Below are 22,331 nucleotides of genomic sequence, written 5' to 3' on the forward strand. Positions count from 1 at the left end.
TGGTGGTATCAGCCTCCTCCAGTTCTTGAAGCTGTTCTTCCTCCTGACTGCTCCACAGTTCCTCATGTTCTTCTTTAATGTGTTGGGGCTTAGTCCTGGAGAGCGGGCAGCCCGGGTTCAAATCCGACCTGTGGCTCCTTTCCCACAAGTCATTCCCCACTCTCTGTCTTTGGTTTCTGATTCTGTCCTACCTACCAAAAAATCTTGTTTAAAATTATTTTTATTTTTTAAACTCTGTGGAAAGTTATTATGTTTTTCTAAAAACCCATACGCAAAAAGTTCTTATCAGAAGAATGTTCATCTATAAATCATGTCTCAGGGCCCCTCCCCCCTCCAGCTGCACTACATGAACTATTCCATCATGACCCTCAGGTCTTATGATGCATTCAGGTGCTGCTCAGGTGCTCCAAGTTTCCGAGTTAGGAAGTCGTTCTTTCGACATGATTTCAGTTCAGTTGCGTTGATGCTCCAAAGAAGATCAGTGAAATGTTACTGTTACAGTTATATTTGAGCAAAAAGTTGATGGTCAATATGTGAATTGATAAAAAGTATGTTAACATTAACTAAACATATTTTCCCCCGATGTGATGACGTCAAGTTGGGAAGTCGAGCAATTCTTCTTTCTCAGTCAAGAAGGCACCAACTTCAAAATGTATTTCACATTTCTACATATATGACCCAATGTCAATACAGATTCATGTTTCAACAGGTGAAGTATCCCTTTAAAGAAAGTCCTGTGACGTCATGAACACAAGATTACAGATTCCTACAAGTGGAGACGATGAAATAAAGAAACACACACAGGAGACAAAGGAGATGAAGAGAAATACAGACAGAGAGGAAGAAGAGAAATACAGAGACAGAGAGGATGAAGAGAAATACAGACAGAGAGGATGAAGAGAAATACAGAGACAGAGAGGAAGAAGAGAAATACAGACAGAGAGGAAGAAGAGAAATACAGACAGAGAGGAAGAAGAGAAATACAGACAGAGAGGAAGAAGAGAAATAGAGACAGAGAGGATGAAGAGAAATACAGACAGAGAGGAAGAAGAGAAATACAGACAGAGAGGATGAAGAGAAATACAGACAGAGAGGAAGAAGAGAAATACAGAGACAGAGTGGATGAAGAGAAATACAGACAGAGAGGATGAAGAGAAATACAGACAGAGAGGATGAAGAGAAATAGAAACAGAGAGGATGATGAATATCAGAGTATCAGCTGTTGCAGTGAGTCGCTGTACTTCTTTCTGTAAATGTGAAACGTCATCAGTGCATGCAGACAGGCTTTCCTCCATACCTTTTACCGTGACACTCAACGTAGACAGAGAGGATTTAATGGACTCTCTGTATTCCTTTAGCTTGGACCTGGCTGCAGTAATGTCGGCTCTAATGACTGCCATTTCACTCTCCAACACAGCCCGGACCTCAATCTTCAGAGTCTCTATCAAATCTTTGAGCAGGGAGGACAGAAGCTCACTTTGAAAAGTCTCCGTGTCCGTCGTAGATGCGGCTGCAGCTGAGGCTGCTTCTCCCCGGGGAGGTTTTTCAGTGGAGGCCGCGGTCGGAGTACGAGTTGAAAGCCTCGTGGTTAAAAGACATGTTTTTCTTCCTTTGGATGATTTAGCAGACATTTTGTTCAGTTTGTCTCAGTACAATGCAACAGGAGACTGAGTTACCTCCAAGTTTTCTTCTCAAAGTGTGTGAAAAATTATACTTTAAAAAGGTTGCTCTGCAGTGCTCTGAAATAAATCTACTCACTCCATCGCCTGCTCTTCTTCTTCTTCTTCTTCTTCTTGGTTTTATGGCGGTTGGCAAACAACAAACTGGTGCATTTCTGCCAGCTACTGGTCAGGAGTGTGGATCAAAATATCTATTGTTTACTACTTTCTGTAAATAATAATAATAATAACCAGATAAAAATCTATTATATCTTGTCAACCAACTGAGTTTGTCCTACAGCTTCATTTTCTAAGTTATATTGTAAGATATCTATTAAATCCAAATATACTTTAAAGTCTTTATATGTGATTTTTCACACTTAAATATAATATAAATCAAGTATATCCTCTGAAAATAACTCTGTGAGTCATGACTGTCTACAATGGGTGTAACACCCGAGTCTCACTGTCTGTGATGTTTTCAGAGTCCTATCTTCAGTTTGTTTACATCGCCAGGACGGCCGGCTGGCTGACTCCTCCCCTCGTGTATAAAAGTTGTTTAATTGAGGGACTAGAGAAAAGAAGAATAACATACTGTACTCACTGCTTAACTGTGTTTCTAGATCACGCTCATTTCAGGTAAATTTACATGCAGTGTGAAGATACCAGCATAATAAAGATCGCTAGCATTAGCATGCTAACACAACAATGCACCGCGGGTTGTTTTGGTTTCATGCTGGTGCTCAAGGGCGACATCTGCTGGATCAAAAAATCACATATAAAGCCTTTAATTTCTTTCAGGTTCTCCATCATCTCTCTTCTTTTTAAACTTTATTTCTGACAGTGTCTAACAACATGTTCCACTGTCTCCTCTTGTCCACAGTAGTCATATTAGTGTTTTCCTGTTTTGAACAATGTGTTATTGAATCCAGTGTGTCCAAATCTGAGTCTTGCCACCTTTTCCTTCAGTCTCTGTTTAATAATGCTCTTCACTTCTGTGCCACTAATGCTAACTATCAAATCCATTTGAGTATTTTTTGTAGCCTCCTTTGCCACCTTGTCTGCTAATTCATTTCCTTTGAAGCCTTTGTGTGCAGGTACCAATAAAAACATCATTTGACTTCTGTATAGTGTTTGTTGTCTAAATGTCTGCTGTCTGAATGACTGTAAACTGATGAGTGATGAACTTGAATCTGAACAAATGACTGCTCTCAGTGTTGGTGTTGTTTTAAAAGCACCTGTACACAGTCTTAATTCCTGATATTGGATAGTATCTATTTTTTTAAGAGTTGTGCTTGCTGCTGATCCATATACAATACAACCATAATCTAATACTGATCTTATTCATCCTGTATGGCTTTCACAGCAGTCTGCCCCCCACTCACTTCCAACTAAACCCACTCACAACATTTCAAACTTTCTGAACATGCAGCCCATGTAATCCTCTCATCAAACCAGAAGCCTAAAAACTTAAAGTGTCTTACTCTCTCCACTTCTTGATTATACAGTTTTAATTTGATCTCTCTCTCTCTCTCTCTCTCTCTCTCTCTCTCTCTCTCTCTCTCTCTCTCTCTCTCTCTCTGTGATTTGTGTTCTGAAGAATGGGGTCCAAATGAGCCCATATTGGAGGTGGGTCGTGCCTTCTACTGGGGGAGATGGTGCAGAAGGGCCAGATAAAGCACACCAGTGTGGAGGGTCACCTGCTGATGTGACCCTCCAAAAGTGGACTGACTGAATTTCATTGTAATATTTACAAGAACAACTTTCACTGAAATCTGTGTGGATCAGGGCATCTTTAGCAGTGAGGTTCAGGAATATTCAAAAGGTGCCTCTTGAAGTTAAAAAGCCTGTTTTGGAATTGTACCACATGCTCATCCTCTGGCATTAGAACATCTTTTTTAACGATGATTGTACTCACTTTAGTCTCTCCACTTTGAGATTTCCACCTTCTCCTGACATCCCTGGGGCAGGGTCACCACCTTACATGAAGACCTGTTCAAGGGATATACAGACACATGCCTTTGGGCTGCTGCAGACAGTGCTGTCAGACATTTCTTCTATGCTTCTTCAGTTTACAATACCCAGCTTGTAGATTATATTTGCCATGTACTACAAAATTCACGTGTCTTACATTGGCACGTCTCTCTCTTTTGGTGGAACAACCCAAAATGGTCTCTGACCACAAAGGAAGGCATAGGAAATGTGTTGGTGCTCTGACACATATTACTTGTGGAGAGTAAGTAAAGTATCAGACAGTAGCCTCCTCTGTCTCTTTAGTTATTGTGTCCCTCTTGCCTGTAGTCGTTCTGCTGACATCATCCCTGAGGAGAAACTGTCTGACTAATTTAGCTCTCTTCATTTTGCAAGTTTCTTGGACCATTTTTCAAATGGCTTGAGAATCACACCCAACAAGCTTCTTGCAGTATGTCTTATTTTATTTATATATATATATTAAAAAAAAAAATTCTTGTTAATTTTTCTTTTGAATAATACCAATAAAGTAATATTTGATCGTTTTGATCAGGACTGAAGTTGATCAAAAGATTTAACCTAAAAAAGCAGAAAAAAAATAATCTGTACTATTTTTATAGCAGTTTTTGGAAGTGAACATTTTTGTCCTTAATGACTCAAGAGGGTAGTACATTTTAAATCTGATGCTACAGAAAAACTAACAATGCATCGAAATCAATATTTTGACTAATCTTTGACATATCCAAGACCGATTTTTTTAAAAGCCCCCAGCCACCAAATATTTGTTATATGGAAACATTTTTTTTTATAAATAACAACAGTGAATCAAGTAATGAAATTGGCATCTAAAGGGTTAAAATCCTCAAAATGATTGAATGTTTGGTAGTTTTGAGCAGGGCTGAAGTTGTTTAAGAGATTTCTGCAAAAAAAGGAACAAAAAAAAGTAATCTGTTCTATGAGTCTTTCAATATCAAGAAGTTATTTAACTTCTGAAACACAGCTTTGTCTATCATTTGACCTAACAGAGGAAGATTTGATATAGGCCTGTAATTATTCATTATTGTCTAGATTGTTCTTTTCTAGTAGTGGCTTGATGACTGCTGTTTTCAGGGCCTGTGGGAAGACACCTGAGAGACAAGTTTACCATTTGTAACAGATCTGGAGCCATGACTCCTCCTCCTGCTGCCAATATCAAGACAGCAGGAGGAGGACTTTAATTGTTTAATTGTCACTTGTTTTTTATTGGTGAGATCAGAACAATACAGACATTAAAGAAGGGGGTCCATTGTTTTTCTGTAATGTAGAACATTTAACCCCCATTACCACCCCCACCCCCCATTATCACACCCCCCAACCATGAAACAGACCAGCTGGACAGAGTGAACAGAGTCAGCTGATCTTCAGTCAGCAGTGTTTCTCAGACTGATAGACGGCACAGAGACACTGAAGAACCAAGAGTCCAGAACATAAACCCAGGAGAGAGAGGTTCAGTGAATGTGGTGTTGAAGGTGTGGAGGTGGATCAGTGTGTCAGAGGAGACTCTGTAGAAGGACAGAGAGCCAGCAGGACAGTCCACATACACTGCTACTCTGTTAGAGACAGAGGAGGAGGAGGAAGAGGAGGAGGAGGAGATCTCTGTTCTTATGTTATTGTGACAGACATAGTAACCTTCGTCAGAGCAGATCAGACTCCAGGACTGATCATTAAATCCAAACAAACATTCAGCTCTGTCTCCTCCCCTTCTGATTCCTCTGTAACTCACTGATACATTAACATCTCCTCTCCACTCGACCTCCCAGTAACAGCGACCAGTCAGACCAGTCCTACACAGCAGCTGAGACCACCAGTTATCAAATCTGTCTGGATGATCAGGATATGACTGAAGCTCCTTCACACGTGTCACCTTCCTGTTGTTGTCAGACAGTTTGAGGTTTCTGTTCACTGTGTTTGTGTCCAGTTCCAGCTCACAGGCGTCTGATGGAGAGAACGAGACACAACACAGCTGCAGGTTATCATCTGTTCATTCATCAACAACTTTACTGACACTTACTGATAGGGGTGTAAAGGTACACGTACTCGGACCGGACCGTTTCAGTACAGGACTGATCCGAGTACGTGCAGAACAAAAGTGATTTAATCTGTGTTCCCACACGGACCGCAAAGCAGAAGCACACCTCAGGGTGGAGGAAGGCTGTGGCTGCTGGTATGGGACACAGCTTTTAGTTAATAACTTGTAAAAAAGTTCAAACATAAACTGTGCAGATAAGTAGTTCCTAAAGTCCTGTTGGTCTGGACAGTTGCATATAACCGGGATGGAGTTCTTTTTACAGACTTACTCTTAAGTTTTGTTTTCATTTTCAGCGATGATCCCGCTCAAACTAAGAGCAACAGGGGAGGGGGAGACGCGTCTGTGTGGGAGAATAACCTGCAGCATGATAGAATGAACACCTCCCTCCCCATTCCCACAATAATGGACAAAGAGACGTTGACAAGACGAGAGTAGTGTGCCGTTGATGTTCAGCGGACATCGGGTACGTCACAGGCAACACGTCCAACTTATTAAAGCACTTGAAAAGGCAGCACGCGAACGTAAACATCACTGCAACTAGGAAAAAACAGACAGCCTTTTGCTAGTAATTCTAAACGGGCCAAAGCCATAAAAAATGCCATTGAAGTTCTTATATCAACAGAGGGAAATATTAATAGTTCTGAAACTACACTGTCCCAGATGTGATTAGTTTTATTATGTGCTCAAAGAGCATTCAAAAAAGTGTTGCCTTCATAAACTAAAAGGTGTCAGTGTAATTTAAAAGAAATATTTTTATATATAGGCTATTTTAATGACTTCATTTCATTCTAAAATACTTTATTTCATTCATATCTTTTATTTATTGGAGACTCTTTTGGTTGAAGGATGCAACATAAGTTTATTTAAAGTTTTTTTATTACAATGTTTAATTTAAAATGTTATTAAAAAGTAACCTGAGCAGGTGTACAAGTCTGAACTGTCGATGCTGCACTTAGTCCAATGTGAAAAAGGGAAATTATAAATGTTCCTAATAAAGAAAAAAAAGCGTTGCATCAGGTCCCTTTACTGTAGTGAAAATGTATCAAACCGAAGCTTCAAAACTGAGAACTGTACCGAACTGAAATGTTTGTGTACCGTTACACCCCTACTTACTGAGAGTCAATCAAACTTACAGTTCATATTCAGCACTGAATGATGTTTGACAGCACTGAAATGTAATAATCCACTTCTAATCAAGTTCAAATGGAGTTACCATGGCAGCCAGGAAGAATGGAGATCCAAATCAACAAACACATGCAGTGAATAAAGTCTGACTAATCAAAGTGCAGCACAAAGAATCTATGAACCATCTGCTGTCTCCAACTGTTCTGTCCTCAGAGGTCACATTCAGCACAAACAGGAGCCTCATTTCCACTTTCACTGTCACACACAATGTGATGGCAGCAGGAGTGTGCCACGTCCCTTTGTCCTGTCTAACTAGTTTTAAACTGTGTTTCTGAAGTCATGGAGACCATTTCTTTTCCATCAATCTAGGCTCTACAACATATGTTTTTGTTTTAATTGAAATTTAACTGGACTGGATGAACAGATCAAAATCTGAAGAGACAGATGATAACTCAGTCCTTGTGAGTTTTTCTCTGCTTGTCTAAGGTGTAGGCCACGCCGTCCCGACCTCACCTGGACACCTGGCGGCCTGCAGCTGACTTGTGTATTGTTGTTGGATGTTCCTGCTGGCCTGTACTATGGTGATCGTGGACTTTGCTGTGTGCCTTACTGTCTGCACAGCCAGAAGACGAGGAGGAGAGCTAGCTTATGTCTCTAAAGATATTCTGTTTCTATTTCATCACTGAATTCACGTCTGGATGTTTTTGAGGAGAGAATTTGATGTTGGAGACTCTGCATATTTACATGTTTATGAAAATGAACATCAAATCAAAAATGATTTCTGCTGTTTTTAAAGTTGATGAGCTCCACGAGCTCGACTACGAGCAGCTGGCCAGCAGCCAACATCAAAATGTGAAATGTCACAAAAACTGCATGTTGTAAAATATACATTTCTGTTGGATGTGATGAATGGTGATTTTCTATTCACTGGATTATCACTTTTATTTCAGTTTACATTTTTCATTTCATATTTAAACTCTCATGAGTTTCCATCACCCTCACTTTTATCATCACTTTGTGTTACTTCCAGCCCTCATCCTGTTGTAGTTTGAAAGGTTTAATCATAACAGAAACACAATCTGGACAGCAGCAGGCACAAACCAATAGTTATCTAACCTCTGAATTTAGCCAAGTCATAAGATCATGTTCTGATACACAAGACACACACACACACACACACACACACACACACACACACACACACATACACACACACTCTTTCCTGGTAAGAGATCAGTTGTCTGTCCAAAGGGCTGCCCGATGCAAGTTTGTTTACACTGACCATGCTATCCCCACTGTAGTGTCTGACCGGCGCCATTATCACAACAAATCACACGTGCACACCAGAAACCTGATACCTGTTGTTGTGTGTGTTGACAGAACCACTCCTCTCTCCCCCTCTGCTTCAGAATACACCACCGCCTCATTTATGCTGCAGAATGCTCGCTCCCTTAACAACAAAGCAAACCTATTTCACTAAATATCAAACTTTACTGACAGATCCACGTCATCAGAATCATTCAAACCGATGGTTTTATTTAGGCTATAATCGCGCATGTAGTGAGCCGTTTCCAATAAGTAACTTTCATTATGACAATATATAAACATAAAATAAAAATAAAAAATAAAAGTCTGCCACATACATACTGCATCAGCGCCGTCTCGCCTTCATTTTCCCTGTTGGGCCACGCAGGCTTAGGACAGTCAAACAATGGACTTGGGCCTGCACCTCTGTAAAAGCCTCATTTGAGTTATTCACTGAGATCACAAAGAGGCCTAAAAGGACTCTTAATCCCAGAATCCCCTGCGGTACTTCACACCTACGCGTGAAGTAAAGGGGGGACCGGAACCTCTCTCTCCTCATTGGAGGGGACCTGAGGTAGACCCCCCATGGAGCAGGCCAGGCTACAAAGCTCCAAGACTTCCATTGCTCACCCTCTTTCACGCGCTGACCTTTGCTGCTCGGAGACCCAAGAAGATCTCCTGTTTCCTGCAACAATCTTCCTTTGTTTTAAGTTTTTGGCGCGCAGGTAATCCGCGGCCGGCAGTGTTCTAAATTCCGAGCTCGGATTGTCCAGTGAACACATTTCAGTTTCTCGGAGAGCGTCAGACTATAACAGATTATCAGAAAGATAACGGTCTTATTCCGTCCTGCAACGAAAGGACATCAACGGACATCTTTCCACTCGACGGAGAACCAACGAAGCCGCTCTCGCCGTAAGGGACCCTCGCCGCCATCAGACGCCTCTGCACCAGGACGGACAGAAGATCTGCTCCATCGCCGGACTCTTTTCCTTTCACCAATCGCGGACAAAGCGATTCACAAGTGAGGCTTAATCAGGTCTGGGCAGAATTAGCTTTAGAGAGTGTTTTTAACAATTGTTGATCAAAGCAGAAACTGTAATTTTTATCTTTGTTGGACCGCTGCGTCCTGAGTTTTAACTATTTAAAACTCTTGTTGTTTCGGACCGCTGCGTCCTATATGTGTTTAGCGTAACAGCGTTATAACCGGGTATTACTCTTCTGATCAGAAAGGCCAGTGTAAGCCGTATTAACCTGAATTCGGCTATTGGTTTGTTTCTGTGAATGAAGGGAATTACTCCGAGTTGTGGCGCGGGAGTCGGACTGTGATCCGGCTTCTTCAGGCACGCATTTCTCTTTTATTCTCTTTTATTTCCCCTTCTACGAACACATACACACACACACATATTCCCGTGTAAACGTACATCTGGAGACCAACTCCACCACCGCGCCATTACACACAGAGATCTATACACTCGCGGCTATCCAAACGCCTCAGAGACACAGATTGTGTAGGGCCGAACTCAGTCTCTTTTAAGGCCACATTTAGGCCTTTGTTATGTGTGTGCCATCGGAAGGGCGACCACGTGGGACGAAGTAATCTTCCCCCCCCTTCTCTCTCCCTTTCATCCACACACGCACGCACCCAGGTCTTTGTTAGGTTTTCGCCATCGTGAACGACCACGAGGGTACGAAGCCATCTCCCCCCCCTTTCTTCTTCCCCCTCTCTCTCTCTCTCTCTCTCTCTCTCTCTCTCACACACACACATACACACACACACACACACACACACACACACACACACCTACATTCACACCCCTTCCACAAGCCTTTGCTTGATAATGTTTGTTGCTTAGATTAGTTTATAATAGTTTTTTGTTTAATTAAGTTCATTGATTTTGGATTGATGTTGCTTTGTTTAAATAAATTCTGTTATAATTTAAGAGAGCAGTTGTTTGTGATTACTGTGTATTTGCATTGTGATATAAGCTGGGTGCGAAGGCTTTGTGTACGGATTTCACGCCTTCAATTTATTAAATATAGTTATACATGATTAATAATATTAGTAATTAAATAACTAATTTGAGACTGATTTGAGTGATATTTTGGTTATATTTACCTGATTACAGGTTGGTGCCCCAAAACGAGATTAAACATAGTTTATGATATTTTATTTATATTATTAATAATTAAGTATAATTATTAAAGAATATAACCAAAGTTGACTTGATACAACCCCAACATCCCGGACGGACCTCAGAGGACCGGACTTATACACTAATGTAATCACTGATGTAGAGTTAAACATTAGACTAACACAAAGACCATAGAGCCTCCAGTTTTCATTAATATATTTCAATATCTTGCATTTATCATCAATTGTGATTTTTAGTTTTAATAAAGAGTGCACAGAGACATGGCGATGGCTTCACACATTTCACCTCCTCCATACTCAGCACATATTCATCAGCTGCATGTATTTATTCTGAAAATAATTCAAGTGTGGACATTAAGTCGGGGCATCTCTGACACGATCATTAAGCCATATATTTGATCATAATTAGTCACAGTGCAGACGGAGATGCCCACGAAAATATGTGGCCAACAATTCAAAGTTTTTGTTGGTTGATCAAACCTTTGATTAATAATATGATAGAGTGAGGGAGAATGCTGACTGACGTGTCCTCTCTGCCACTATATGAAGAAATCAGTGTGGGTCCTGTAAACATGTAAACATTGCAGATATACTCGTGCGTAATGATGAACGGTGGATGTTTTGGCACATAGGACAGCGTGAATGCAGCAGCGACGTGGTGTCATTCTCTGAATTTTCTTCAGTTCGTGATCCTCCTGCTGCAGCAAACTACCGATATGTCCATTTTATCCTTCACTTCATTCACAAGTTCCTTTGTTTCTGGGTCAGAAAGTTTTGTTTCTTTGTCTAAACTTCCGTTTTCGTGATCCAACGCTGGAAACCTTTGATCTGCCCCCTCGTTTGTATGCATTTTCATTCACGAGCTGCTTTGCATTGACCGTTTATGGTTGAATGTGGGCGTGTAGAGGGCGGAACATGGGACTAATCTACGTGCGCACATTTCCAGGTGGATGGTGATTTATAAAGGGAACATTGCATGCAGGTGTGCGTACGAACGGTTTTATAACTCTGAATCATTTTGTGCGCACGCCATTTCTGGGTTTTTGGCACACGTACATTTTTAGTATGAATTTTACGCACTCTTTTATAAATGAGACCCCTGGTCATTTTTTAAAACCTCCTCAAACACCATCTGTTCACCAAAGCATTCAGCCTCATCTAACACTCCCCTCAGCTGATCACCCACTCCCTTTCTCCTTCATTTGTTTGTCTAGTGTTTCTATCCTTTCTCTTCTCTGTTTGTGTTTTTCTATTCTTCTCTTGTTGTCTCCAATTACGCCCCCCCCCCACAAAAACACACACACACACTTTGTAAAGCATCCTTGGGTTTCATGGAAGGCGCTATATAAATCTAAGTTATTGTTATTTACTTCTCAGAGAGACATAAACAAATCCTCTATTCACAAACCATAGTCTCTGTCTGATTGTTCAAGAGCATTTACTCTTCTACACTCCAACATGTGCTGCTGTGTTCTGATGAAGAGAAATGAAAACACACTCACACTTCCTCAGACCAGGATCCAGTCTGTGCAGTCCACTATGGTCCAACCTGGAGGAAGAAACCAGATCAGAATCTATTTCATACATCTTCATTTAAATCCAGCATCAGACAAGAAGCAGAGTTCATCATTCAGAAACAGTGAGACAGCTTCTGTGTGTCTGTCTGTACCTCAGTGTCTCCAGTCTGCAGTGTGGATCCTCCAGTCCAGCAGACAGCAGCTTCTCTCCTCGTTCTCCTGGATGATTGTAGCTCAGGTCCAGATGTCTCAGGGGGGAGGAGCTTAGAGCTGAGGCCAGAGACGCACAACCTTCTTCTGTGATCAGACAACCTGACAGACTACACACACACACACACACACACACACACACACATACAAACACACACACACACACACACACACCCCCACACACACACACACACATAAACACCAACACACACACACACACACACACACACACACACACTCACACACTTACACATATAAACACCAACACACACACACACACACACACACACACACACACACACTCACACACTTACACATATAAACACCAACACACACACACACACACACACGCACACACACACACACACACAACATGCTTAACATCCATTGGTCCGTTCTTCTCTGTTTTACCAGTAACATCCCGTCATAACCATGCAGCTGAACAGAATAGACTTCATAATCTGATACTAATCAATATTTACTCTGGTGACAAATAGTGAAGGTAAGACAGAGCGTGAGATAAACACACAGACTGCTTTGACATCAGCAGTGATGTAGAAACAGTTCTGAACTGTTTCATCTGAAATAAAGATTCTTTAGTTCTTTATGGTCCAAACATTATCCATGGTTTGTTTGTTGGTGGGGAAAGAACTTCATATTTAACTTTCTTTATTCCAGTCCAGCTTCCTCAGACTAAAAGACTGAGAGCTATAGAACGAGCTCAGAGCTTTACAGCTTTAATGTGAAAACATACAGTAAAACTTTAAACCACCACCAAGGCCCATTTAATAAATGATTCATCAAGAAAACATGATCTTAGATGAATAATGTGGATCAGCAGCACACTAACCTGAGAGTGTCCAGTCTACAGAGTGGACTCTTTAATCCAGTAGACAGCAGCTTCACTCCTGAATCATGCAGGTTGTTGTTGCTCAGGTCCAGCTCTCTCAGACTAGAGGACTGGGAGCTGAGGACTGAGGACAGAGCTTCACAGCTTCTCTCTGAGAGGTTACAGACACTCAGCCTGAAGAGGATATGTTTGGTAAGCTAATCAAAATATCAAATAAACTAAGTACATTTAAGCTTATTGGGTAAACTTTCACATGAATAAGTCCTTACCTGAGCGTTTCCAGTGAACAGTGTAGAGTCTTTAAACCACTACACAGCAGCTTCACTCCTGAATCCTGCAGGTTGTTGTTGCTCAGGTCCAGCTCTCTCAGACTAGAGGACTGGGACCTGAGGACTGAGGACAGAGCTTCACAGCTTCTCTCTGAGAGGTTACAACCACTCAGCCTGAAGAGGATATGTTTGGTAAGTTAATCAAAATATCAAATAAACTAAGTACATTTAAGCGTATTGGGTAAACTTTCACATGAATAAGTCCTTACCTTAGAGTCTCCAGTGAACAGTGTAGAGTCTTTAATCCAGTACACAGCAGCTTCACTCCTGACTCTTGCAGGTTGTTGTTGTTCAGGTCCAGCTCTCTCAGACTAGAGGACTGGGAGCTGAGGACTGAGGACAGAGCTTCACAGCTTCTCTCTGAGAGGTTACAGACAATCAGCCTGAAGAGGATTCAGAAGAACACAAATGAAAGCAATTACAAACTATAGTTGTTTTTTCTGAATAAAGAGAACTACATTTGAACTGGATAGTTATGTGAGCACGTACAGAGCTTTGTTTGAAGCTTTGATCACAGGCAGCAGCCTCAGAAGAGCCTCCTCTGAAGCAGAGTATTTCTTCAGGTCAAACACGTCCAGATCTTTTTCTGATGACATTAAGATGAAGACCAGAGCTGACCACTGAGCAGGAGAAAGTTTATCTGTGGAGAGACGTCCTGATCTCAGGGACTGTTGGATCTCCTCCACTAGAGAACGATCATTCAGTTCATTCAGACAGTGGAACAGATTGATGCTTTTCTCTGCAGACAGATCCTCACTGATCTTCTCCTTGATGTACTTGACTGTTTTCTGATTGGTCTTTGAGCCACTTCCTGTGTGTGTCAGCAGACCTCGTATGAGATTCTGATTGGTCTCTAGAGAAAGACCGAGGAGGAAGCGGAGGAACAAGTCCAGGTGTCCATTAGGACTCTGTAAGGCCTGGTCCACAGCACTCTGATATAAATGTTTTGGGTTAGGTTTTTCTCTGAATCCTTTAGACCACCTGGATGTTGTTTGTTCTTCTGGCATCAGATTGACTCCAGAGTTGATGAAGGTCAGATGGACATGAAGAGCAGCCAGAAACTCCTGAACACTCAGATGGATGAAGCAGAACACCTTGTCCTGGTACAGTCCTCTCTCCTCTTTAAAGATCTGTGTGAACACTCCTGAGTACACTGAGGCTGCTCTGATATCGATGCCACACTCTGTCAGGTCTGAGTCATAGAAGATCAGGTTTCCTTTCTGCAGCTGCTCAAAAGCCAGTTTTCCCAGAGACTTAATCATCTTCCTGCTCTTTTTATTCCAGTGTGGATCTGTCTCAGCTCCTCCATCATACTTGATGTTCTTCATTTTGGACTGAACCACCAGGAAGTGGATGTACATCTCAGTCAGGGTCTTGGGCAGCTCTCCTCCCTCTCTGGTCTTCAGCACATCCTCCAGAACTGTAGCAGTGATCCAGCAGAAGACTGGGATGTGGCACATGATGTGGAGGCTTCTGGATGTCTTGATGTGGGAGATGATTCTGTTGGCTTGCTCCTCATTTCTGAATCTCTTCATGAAGTACTCCTCCTTCTGTGGGTCAGTGAACCCTCTGACCTCTGTCACCATGTCAACACACTCAGGAGGGATCTGATTGGCTGCTGCAGGTCGTGTGGTTATCCAGAGGTGAGCAGAGGGAAGCAGTTTCCCCCTGATGAGGTTTGTCAGCAGCACATCCACTGAGGTGGACTCTGTGACATCAGTCAGGGTCTCGTTGTTTTTAAAGTCCAAAGGAAGTCGACACTCATCCAGACCGTCAAAGATGAACACAACCTGGAACTCTTCAAACCTGCAGATTCCTGCTTCTTTGATTTCAGGAAAGAAGTGATGAACAAGTTCCACCAAGCTGAACTTTTTCACTTTCAGCACATTCAGCTCTCTGAAAGTGAATGGAAATGTGAAGTGTATGTCCTGGTTGTCTTTGTCCTCAGCCCAGTCCAGAGTGAACTTCTGTGTTAAGACTGTTTTCCCGATGCCAGCCACTCCCTTTGTCATCACTGTTCTGATTGGTTCATCTCTTCCAGGTGAGACTTTAAAGATGTCTTCTTGTCTGATGGTTGTTTCTGGTCTGTGTGGTTTCCTGGATGCTGTTTCAATCTGTCTGACCTCGTGTTCATCATTGACCTCTCCAGTCCCTCCCTCTGTGATGTAGAGCTCTGTGTAGATCTGGTTCAGAAGGGTTGGGTTTCCTGCTTTAGCAATCCCCTCAAACACACACTGGAACTTCTCCTTCAGGTTAGATTTGAGTTTACGCCGGCACTCTGCAGCGACTGTTCCTGAAAAAAGAAAGAACTGAAATCAATGAACAGATCCTGATATAGATGACATGACTATCTGAGATTGGAACTTTAAACCTCTTTGTCCTTTTTCTAAAATACTAAATCTGTTAAAATGTTCTTACTGCTCTGCAGACAGTCAGCCAGCTCCTCCTGCTTCATTCTCCTCAGGAAGTGCAGAGTGATCTTCAAAAATGCCTCTTTACAGCTTCTCCCCTGCTCGTCATCCTCACTCTGACTCTGTAAGCATTCTGGGTAATGTGGACTCAGAACCCTGTGGACTCTCTTCAGCTCGTTCTTCACATCGGTGATGATGTTCTCCTCCAGCAGCTGGAACAGAAGGAGACACTGGATATTTAATATAAACTGGTAGAACTCAACATGTGGTTCATCTGTCAGTCTGAAGGTCAGCTGGTCTAAACAGAACAATAACTTAGCATTAAATTATTGTAATGGTAGTATATTAATTAACAGTGTGTTGAACACACCATAAAGATGGAGTCCAGGTCTGTTGGAGTCTGCTGGTCTGATTGATCTCTGTGAACGTTGGAGCTCTCCTGTTGAACTCTGTGACAGGACATATTACACAAGAAAACAACGAGATATATATAATGAAACTCTGAGCCAAGATATGAGTCTTTAAACAACAGAGACATAACATTAACTTGATTTTTAATTCTCACCTTCCATCAGCAGGACGTCCATCTTTAAAGTCCATAGGGCGACCCATAGACCGATCACTCTTCATGGACACACAGGTGGGTCCAGGAGAGTCTGGTCTCTGTTCCTGCATCCTGATACAAAAAAACAACATTATTAGTTACTGTGAGCAGCAGATGAGACAGTGATGATGATGATGATGATGATGATGATGATGATGATGATGATGAAGGTGGAGAGATGTGAGTGTTGAGCTGTGACATGGAGAAGAGTCATGGACAGTTAGAGATCCTCACCTCAGAGCTTCATGTTCCTCACACAGAGAGGTTTTAGAGGGAGGGACTCCCTCCTCTGTGTCCTCACACTGATCCATAGCAGAGCGCCCCCTGCTGGGAGAGCTGCACTCTGTCACTACAACAACACTGATGGAGTTCAGCTGCTGAAGTCACATCCAGTCAAAGATCTTCAGCTGTGAAGAAAACAAAGAGAAGAAGCTGCTGATTCACCTTCATCATCATCATCATCATCATCACCTCACTGTCAGTCTACAAACATCACATCTACCTGGTTCACCTTCATCATCATCATCATCATCACCTCACTGTCAGTCTACTAACATCACATCTACCTGGTTCACCTTCATCATCATCATCATCATCATCATCATCATCTCACTGTCAGTCTACAAACATCACATCTACCTGGTTCACCTTCATCATCATCATCATCATCACCTCACTGTCAGTCTACTAACATCACATCTACCTGGTTCACCTTCATCATCATCATCATCATCACCTCACTGTCAGTCTACGAACATCACATCTACCTGGTTCACCTTCATCATCATCATCATCATCACCTCACTGTCAGTCTACAAACATCACATCGACCTGGTTCACCTTCATCATCATCATCATCATCACCTCACTGTCAGTCTACTAACATCACATCTACCTGGTTCACCTTCATCATTATCATCATCACCTCACTGTCAGTCTACTAACATCACATCTACCTGGTTCACCTTCATCATCATCATCATCATCATCATCATCATCAGTCTACTAACATCACATCTACCTGGTTCACCTGGTGTTATGATCTAATCTTCAGTTCTCTCTTATAGTAGATGATTTATTACTCTCAGATGTTCTGTTCTTGTCAGACTGATTATCCAGCTGAAGTATTAAAGTAGTTGTAGGTTCTGAATGTATTCACTGCACAGTCTGTAACTTGGACATGAATCACTCTTTTTTAAGATCTGTCATCATCTCCTTCTTGTTCTAATTTGATGAATTTAAATGATTTTATTTAAACTTTTATGAATTGAACTTTTTTGAATCGATCCTCTAGCATCTGTAGTGTCCCACCTGAAGGCATGTATTTATATTCGTTATAATCAACATTTATATAAAGTGGTCATGAATAATCATAATAGTATTTCAGTATAATAATGAACTAAAAGACACATATTATGCAAATTAGATAAATAAATAATAATAGTGTGAGGGTTGCATATTATAAACATAACATAATCAACTAAGGATGAAATGCAGAAGGGCACATGTGCACATGAATTCAAACTGAGCCTACAAAGTGAAACTCATCAAGGATAGAGTGAAAAAAGTTAATGCTTAGATGAAATTTTGCATGGTCAAAGAGTGAGGTCTCAAGTTTCATACGAGCTCGCTTTTGGGGTAATTAATTAATAAATCTTAGGCTAACCTGACATTTACGAGAGGTGAAGGAGAGACAAATACAAGAAAAAGGACCATCATTCCAAGAAAACCTGCCATACATGCTGTGTTGGTGTGTCGATGTCCGGTCACAAGATGGTTGGCCAGATATATACCCCATTTATCAAGAAGACATGACATTGCAGTAGGTTTTTTTTTGACTGCTAACTTCTGAAAATAGCATGTGGCAATGTACGGGACATGGCTGGGGCTGTGAAGCCCACGCGGGACATAGTTAGAGCTATCAGGCCCATGTGGGACATAGTTAGAGCTATCAGGCCCATGTGGGACACAGATGGATCTATAAAGCCCATGTGGAGGAGGCGGATACCATCTCCACGCCCTCAGCAAGATAAGTATATATTGTGTGATATTCTTTGTCTTGGTCAGTCGTCTGCAGGCGGCTCACTGCTTTGGATTCTGAGAAAGATGAATAAAGCTTTTAGTACTCAATTTGTTTGTCTCCTGGGTCCAGTCTCTGAAGAAAGACAAACAAGCTTTAAAACACCACTTAGAACTTAAAAAGGACAGTTAGATTTAGAGTTTAAAATGTTGATGTCTTTGTTGGTCCGGTCACAGGCAAAAACTGACCCTGCCTATTTTCTGGATTTATTAAAAAAAGGACACTACACATCAATAAAGTTTTATCTTATCAGAGGAGGCTTCACTGCAGGACTTTGAATCATAAAACAATAACAAGTCAAACCCAACAAGTCATTGATTAACCAAGAACACAGTCAGCGGATTGAGAGAGTTACAACAACTTCTTATGAATATGTTCCACTGTAAAGAAAACGTAATTAAGAAAAATGTTCAAATCAAAATGATAATCACTCAAACATTTCAATTACAAAAGATAAAGTGATGATCTCAATGAAAGAAACTTCCAGAGCGGGCTCGTCTTTAATCAACCTGTTAGCATGGTTAGCATAGCCTGCATCGGGACTGAGGATCATTGTGTGTCCTTCACTTCTACTTTAGTCAGAGCAGCTAATGAATCCGGTGGCTAACTGTTAGCTTACAGCTCTTTTTACACTTAAATTAAATGAGTCTTTCAAACAGTATAAAAAGTGTCTCTTACCTTCAACACAGAGAACTAATCTGCATCTCAACAGGACAACGTCAAAGTCAAGTCTCCTGACACCAGGAAATACCAAAGTCTAATAATCACCATAGCAACAGGGAATCAAAGGTCACAGCTTTATAACATTTTATTGAAGGAAGCTTGTTTATTGTGTCAGATGATCCTTTACTGCTTTGATATCAGATATATTGTGTGATGATAGAAGTTGATGAAAGTGTTTGAGGCAGTCTGTTGTCCTGCAGTGGTCTGTAAAAAAGGAAGGGCTGCTGTATGGGATCAATTGCCTGTAAATGAGATTTTGAACTCGTGAAAGGTTACTTTGGTGAAATATTTTGTGCACACAGGTAAGGTTTGCACATGTGCAAACAACATTTGTAATTGTAGAAATAGTCTGAGCATATGTAAAACAATTCTGTTGTTGTGAAAAAATGTGAAGATGTGTAATGATTTTGTGCTCACAGTTCAGATTGCACAAATTCCCTATCTTCACGTGCGATCCTGAAGGTACACGCACAAGCTTTGAGTTACAACCACAAATTTTGACAGAGTCTTTACGCCTAAGCCTCCAGCCAATCAACACGTCTCTACCTTGTCAACTGACAATCAGAGGAAGCTGAGTCTGTTTAGTATGGAGTTAGATCAGTCTCAATTTTCATGAATGCACACAGAAGGATTCACAAATGTATTTTGTGATTTATAAGGACTCTATCCACAAAAATAGTTTTCAATACACACACAAATATTTAGCATTGTATTTTAATGTAAAAAAATACACAAATAATAAACAAGATTCACACACAAATATTTATAGTTTTATATTTAATAGAAATCCACAAATGTGTGATATAGATATATATTAAAAAAACACATTTGGATCTTGTCTTGTCAGTCTGCCTTTACAAACTGTTTGTCATGTGTGAACCTCGCTGCATTTGTGTGTGGGACTTTTGAGACTCCCCTGCTGTGGTTCGATTCACAAATGGAAATGTCTGTAGCCAATCAGATGTCTCCTTCCTATTCAGCCAATCACAGTAGGGTAGATTCAATGGTATGTTTTAATGTGATCACTTTAGCGTTACATCCCAGCGATCAGCCGAGCTGTCTGATTAAGTCGTCTTTATGTTGACGAGTACAAACAGTCTCTGTGATCGTCGTACTATAGATGGAAAGTCGTTTATCGTGCTGGGTCACGTTGTTGATGCTGGGCTCTGCTCTAAACGAGTCAGTATCTGAAGTGTATGTACAGTTTAAGCTCTGTGTGCAATAATGAACAGCCCAACTCAAGAAACGAGCCAGACTCTCTTGTTGACATACTCCGTGTCTGCAAAGACCGAGATGCCTTGTTTCATAGTGTGGGGGAATGTCTTATTGTCAGTAGCTTCCTTTAACATGAGAGAAAATGGACTTTCTAACAATTCCCAAACATGTTTCTAAAAGTTCACATCCTGGTGACTTATCCAAAGAAAGACTATCTACTGCTTCTTTGAGCTCCTCTGAAGTAATATCAGCATCACATCATTCTGCAAACTCCTCGTCTATATGAGGAAGAAGAGCTGAGAGATGGCTGAAGAAGGAGTCAGCATCCATGACAGAAAAGGCTGATGAGTCTAGTTTACCAGAGAAAGAAACCATTTCATCAAGACTGGATCAGAACTAACTTGTTCATGAACTAATGAGGCTTTGATTGGATTTCTTTCCTGCCTTCTTTTCTCTCAATGACAGAAATACTTTCCTCCCCTTCCTCCATCCATTTGACCCTGGATCTTCTGTCGGCTCCTTCAGCTTTCTTCACACAGAGTTCATCCAGCTGTGTTTGTAGAATATGTCCTTTTTGTTTATCATTGTCACAAAGTCATGTCTTATTACAGCAGCTTTTTATTTCTTTGAGTATATTCATTTCTGATGATTTGTTACTTCTATTTAGAGATTTTCCAAATGTAACAGAGTGCTCCCTAAATGTGAACTTCATGAATTCCCATTTAGAGATGTAAGAAGTGATAGATTTATCCAGCATCACATCAGATATAATAACTTTCATATCTTCAGGAAAAGATCACATTTAAAATCCTTCCTATAAAAATGTTGGCAGTTGGATAGTTTAAGGGATTCAGTGACAATAGAGACCTCCAAAATCAACTGTTTGTTTTGAGTTAGGTTATTAAAGCCATACCTATTGACCAAAATATAAAAGTGCTCATTAATGTCAAGTACGTAAATTATCCAGTGACCATCATGAGTACTTCTAGAGGTGATGAATTTACCAGGAGGGTCACAGAACAGGAGCCTGCTGATCTAGTGGAACCAAAGTCATCCCATTGATTTATCCAGAATATTTCATCCTCTAGTTTTAAGTGTTTCTTCAGAAATATAAAATTAGCTTTTTCACCCTTAAAATAAAAATATAGATTTTCTCTTTGTGTTTTCTCTCGAGCATTAAGAGAGAAACAAGAAAATGAAACATTCATTGTGAACACAAACTAACAACTGTTAATAAACAAACTATTCCAACCAGTTGAAATATAAAGGACACAAAAGAGAGCCTTAAACTTAACGTCCCTTCAATATCAAATAATATGAACTGAACCATCCAACCTGTGTGCAGGCTAAACGCCTGTTATTGCTGGCTTACATAGACCATCAAATGTGATCTTGTATGGCGCTCCTAAGTGACTCTCTGTCCGTTGTTGAACCCAGCACCACCTTTGTAGTACGCCCGTTTTCCAGCTGCTCTTGCTCGTTGTATCTTTGGCCATAGTGCAGCTCCTGCAGCAGCAAAGAGCACCTTGGAGAAACTCCACTTGATGGACCAAATGTTGGATGGGCTAATATCCCTCCATGGATTGTTCCAGTGCCTAGCGTTGACTTACAACTTGTGGAGCAAAAGTGAGAATGGATTGAAAGAAATGTGGCTAACATTGGGCATTTGGTTGAAGATTATTTACAAAAGAAATATTATAACTACATACCTACTGATGGATCCAAAGAGACAGAGAGTGGACATGTGGGGACAGGAGTGTTCATATCTGAGTTTGATATAGAAATATGTAAAAGAATGAATAATAAGTGATCCGTGTTTACAGCAGAACTAACTGCTATAATGTTAGGGTTGAATGGATCGAGAAGGCCAGAGAGAGTTGTTGTTTGTTCAGATTCAACTGCAGCTCTTACACGCCTGAACTCAAAAGAAACAGTAAGAGAGGACTTACTGATGGAAACAAAGATGATGTTGTTGAGATTACAAAACTGTCTCTGTATTTCTCTTCATCCTCTCTGTCTGTATTTCTCTTCATCCTCTCTGTCTGTATTTCTCTTCATCCTCTCTGTCTGTATTTCTCTTCTTCCTCTGTCTGTATTTCTCTTCATCCTCTCT

The 22,331-nt window shown here is 41.0% G+C and overlaps 4 protein-coding genes across 4 annotated transcripts in view; 1 reads left to right on the forward strand and 3 right to left on the reverse strand.

Annotated features, from left to right (window-relative positions):
- LOC136181101 (NLR family CARD domain-containing protein 3-like) overlaps nt 1–19,180 on the reverse strand; it is a 785,212-nt gene extending 766,032 nt beyond the window's left edge. Inside the window, exon 1 of the mRNA XM_065961411.1 lies at nt 18,959–19,180. The gene's annotated coding sequence lies outside the window, so the exon portion shown is untranslated. The remainder of the gene's footprint in view (nt 1–18,958) is intronic.
- LOC136181107 (NLR family CARD domain-containing protein 3-like) overlaps nt 1–22,331 on the forward strand; it is a 432,016-nt gene that overhangs the window by 236,043 nt on the left and 173,642 nt on the right. The gene's annotated exons all lie outside the window — the stretch shown is intronic.
- The window catches only part of LOC136181134 (NLR family CARD domain-containing protein 3-like), a 60,498-nt gene continuing 43,684 nt past the window's right edge, over nt 5,518–22,331 (reverse strand). Inside the window, exon 5 of the mRNA XM_065961564.1 lies at nt 5,518–5,603. The gene's annotated coding sequence lies outside the window, so the exon portion shown is untranslated. The remainder of the gene's footprint in view (nt 5,604–22,331) is intronic.
- LOC136181145 (protein NLRC3-like) lies at nt 13,428–15,510 on the reverse strand. The gene has a single exon (XM_065961622.1). The coding sequence runs from the start codon at nt 15,195–15,197 to the stop codon at nt 13,659–13,661; it is 1,539 nt and encodes a 512-aa protein (XP_065817694.1). The 5' UTR covers nt 15,198–15,510; the 3' UTR covers nt 13,428–13,658.

Source organism: Labrus bergylta, chromosome 2, assembly GCF_963930695.1.
Source record: "Labrus bergylta chromosome 2, fLabBer1.1, whole genome shotgun sequence".
Lineage (NCBI taxonomy): Eukaryota > Metazoa > Chordata > Actinopteri > Labriformes > Labridae > Labrus > Labrus bergylta.

Coding starts and splice junctions, on each gene's coding strand:
- LOC136181145 (XM_065961622.1), bottom strand. CDS start 15,197: ATGACAAAGGGAGTGGCTGGCATCGGGAAAACAGTCTTAACACAGAAG.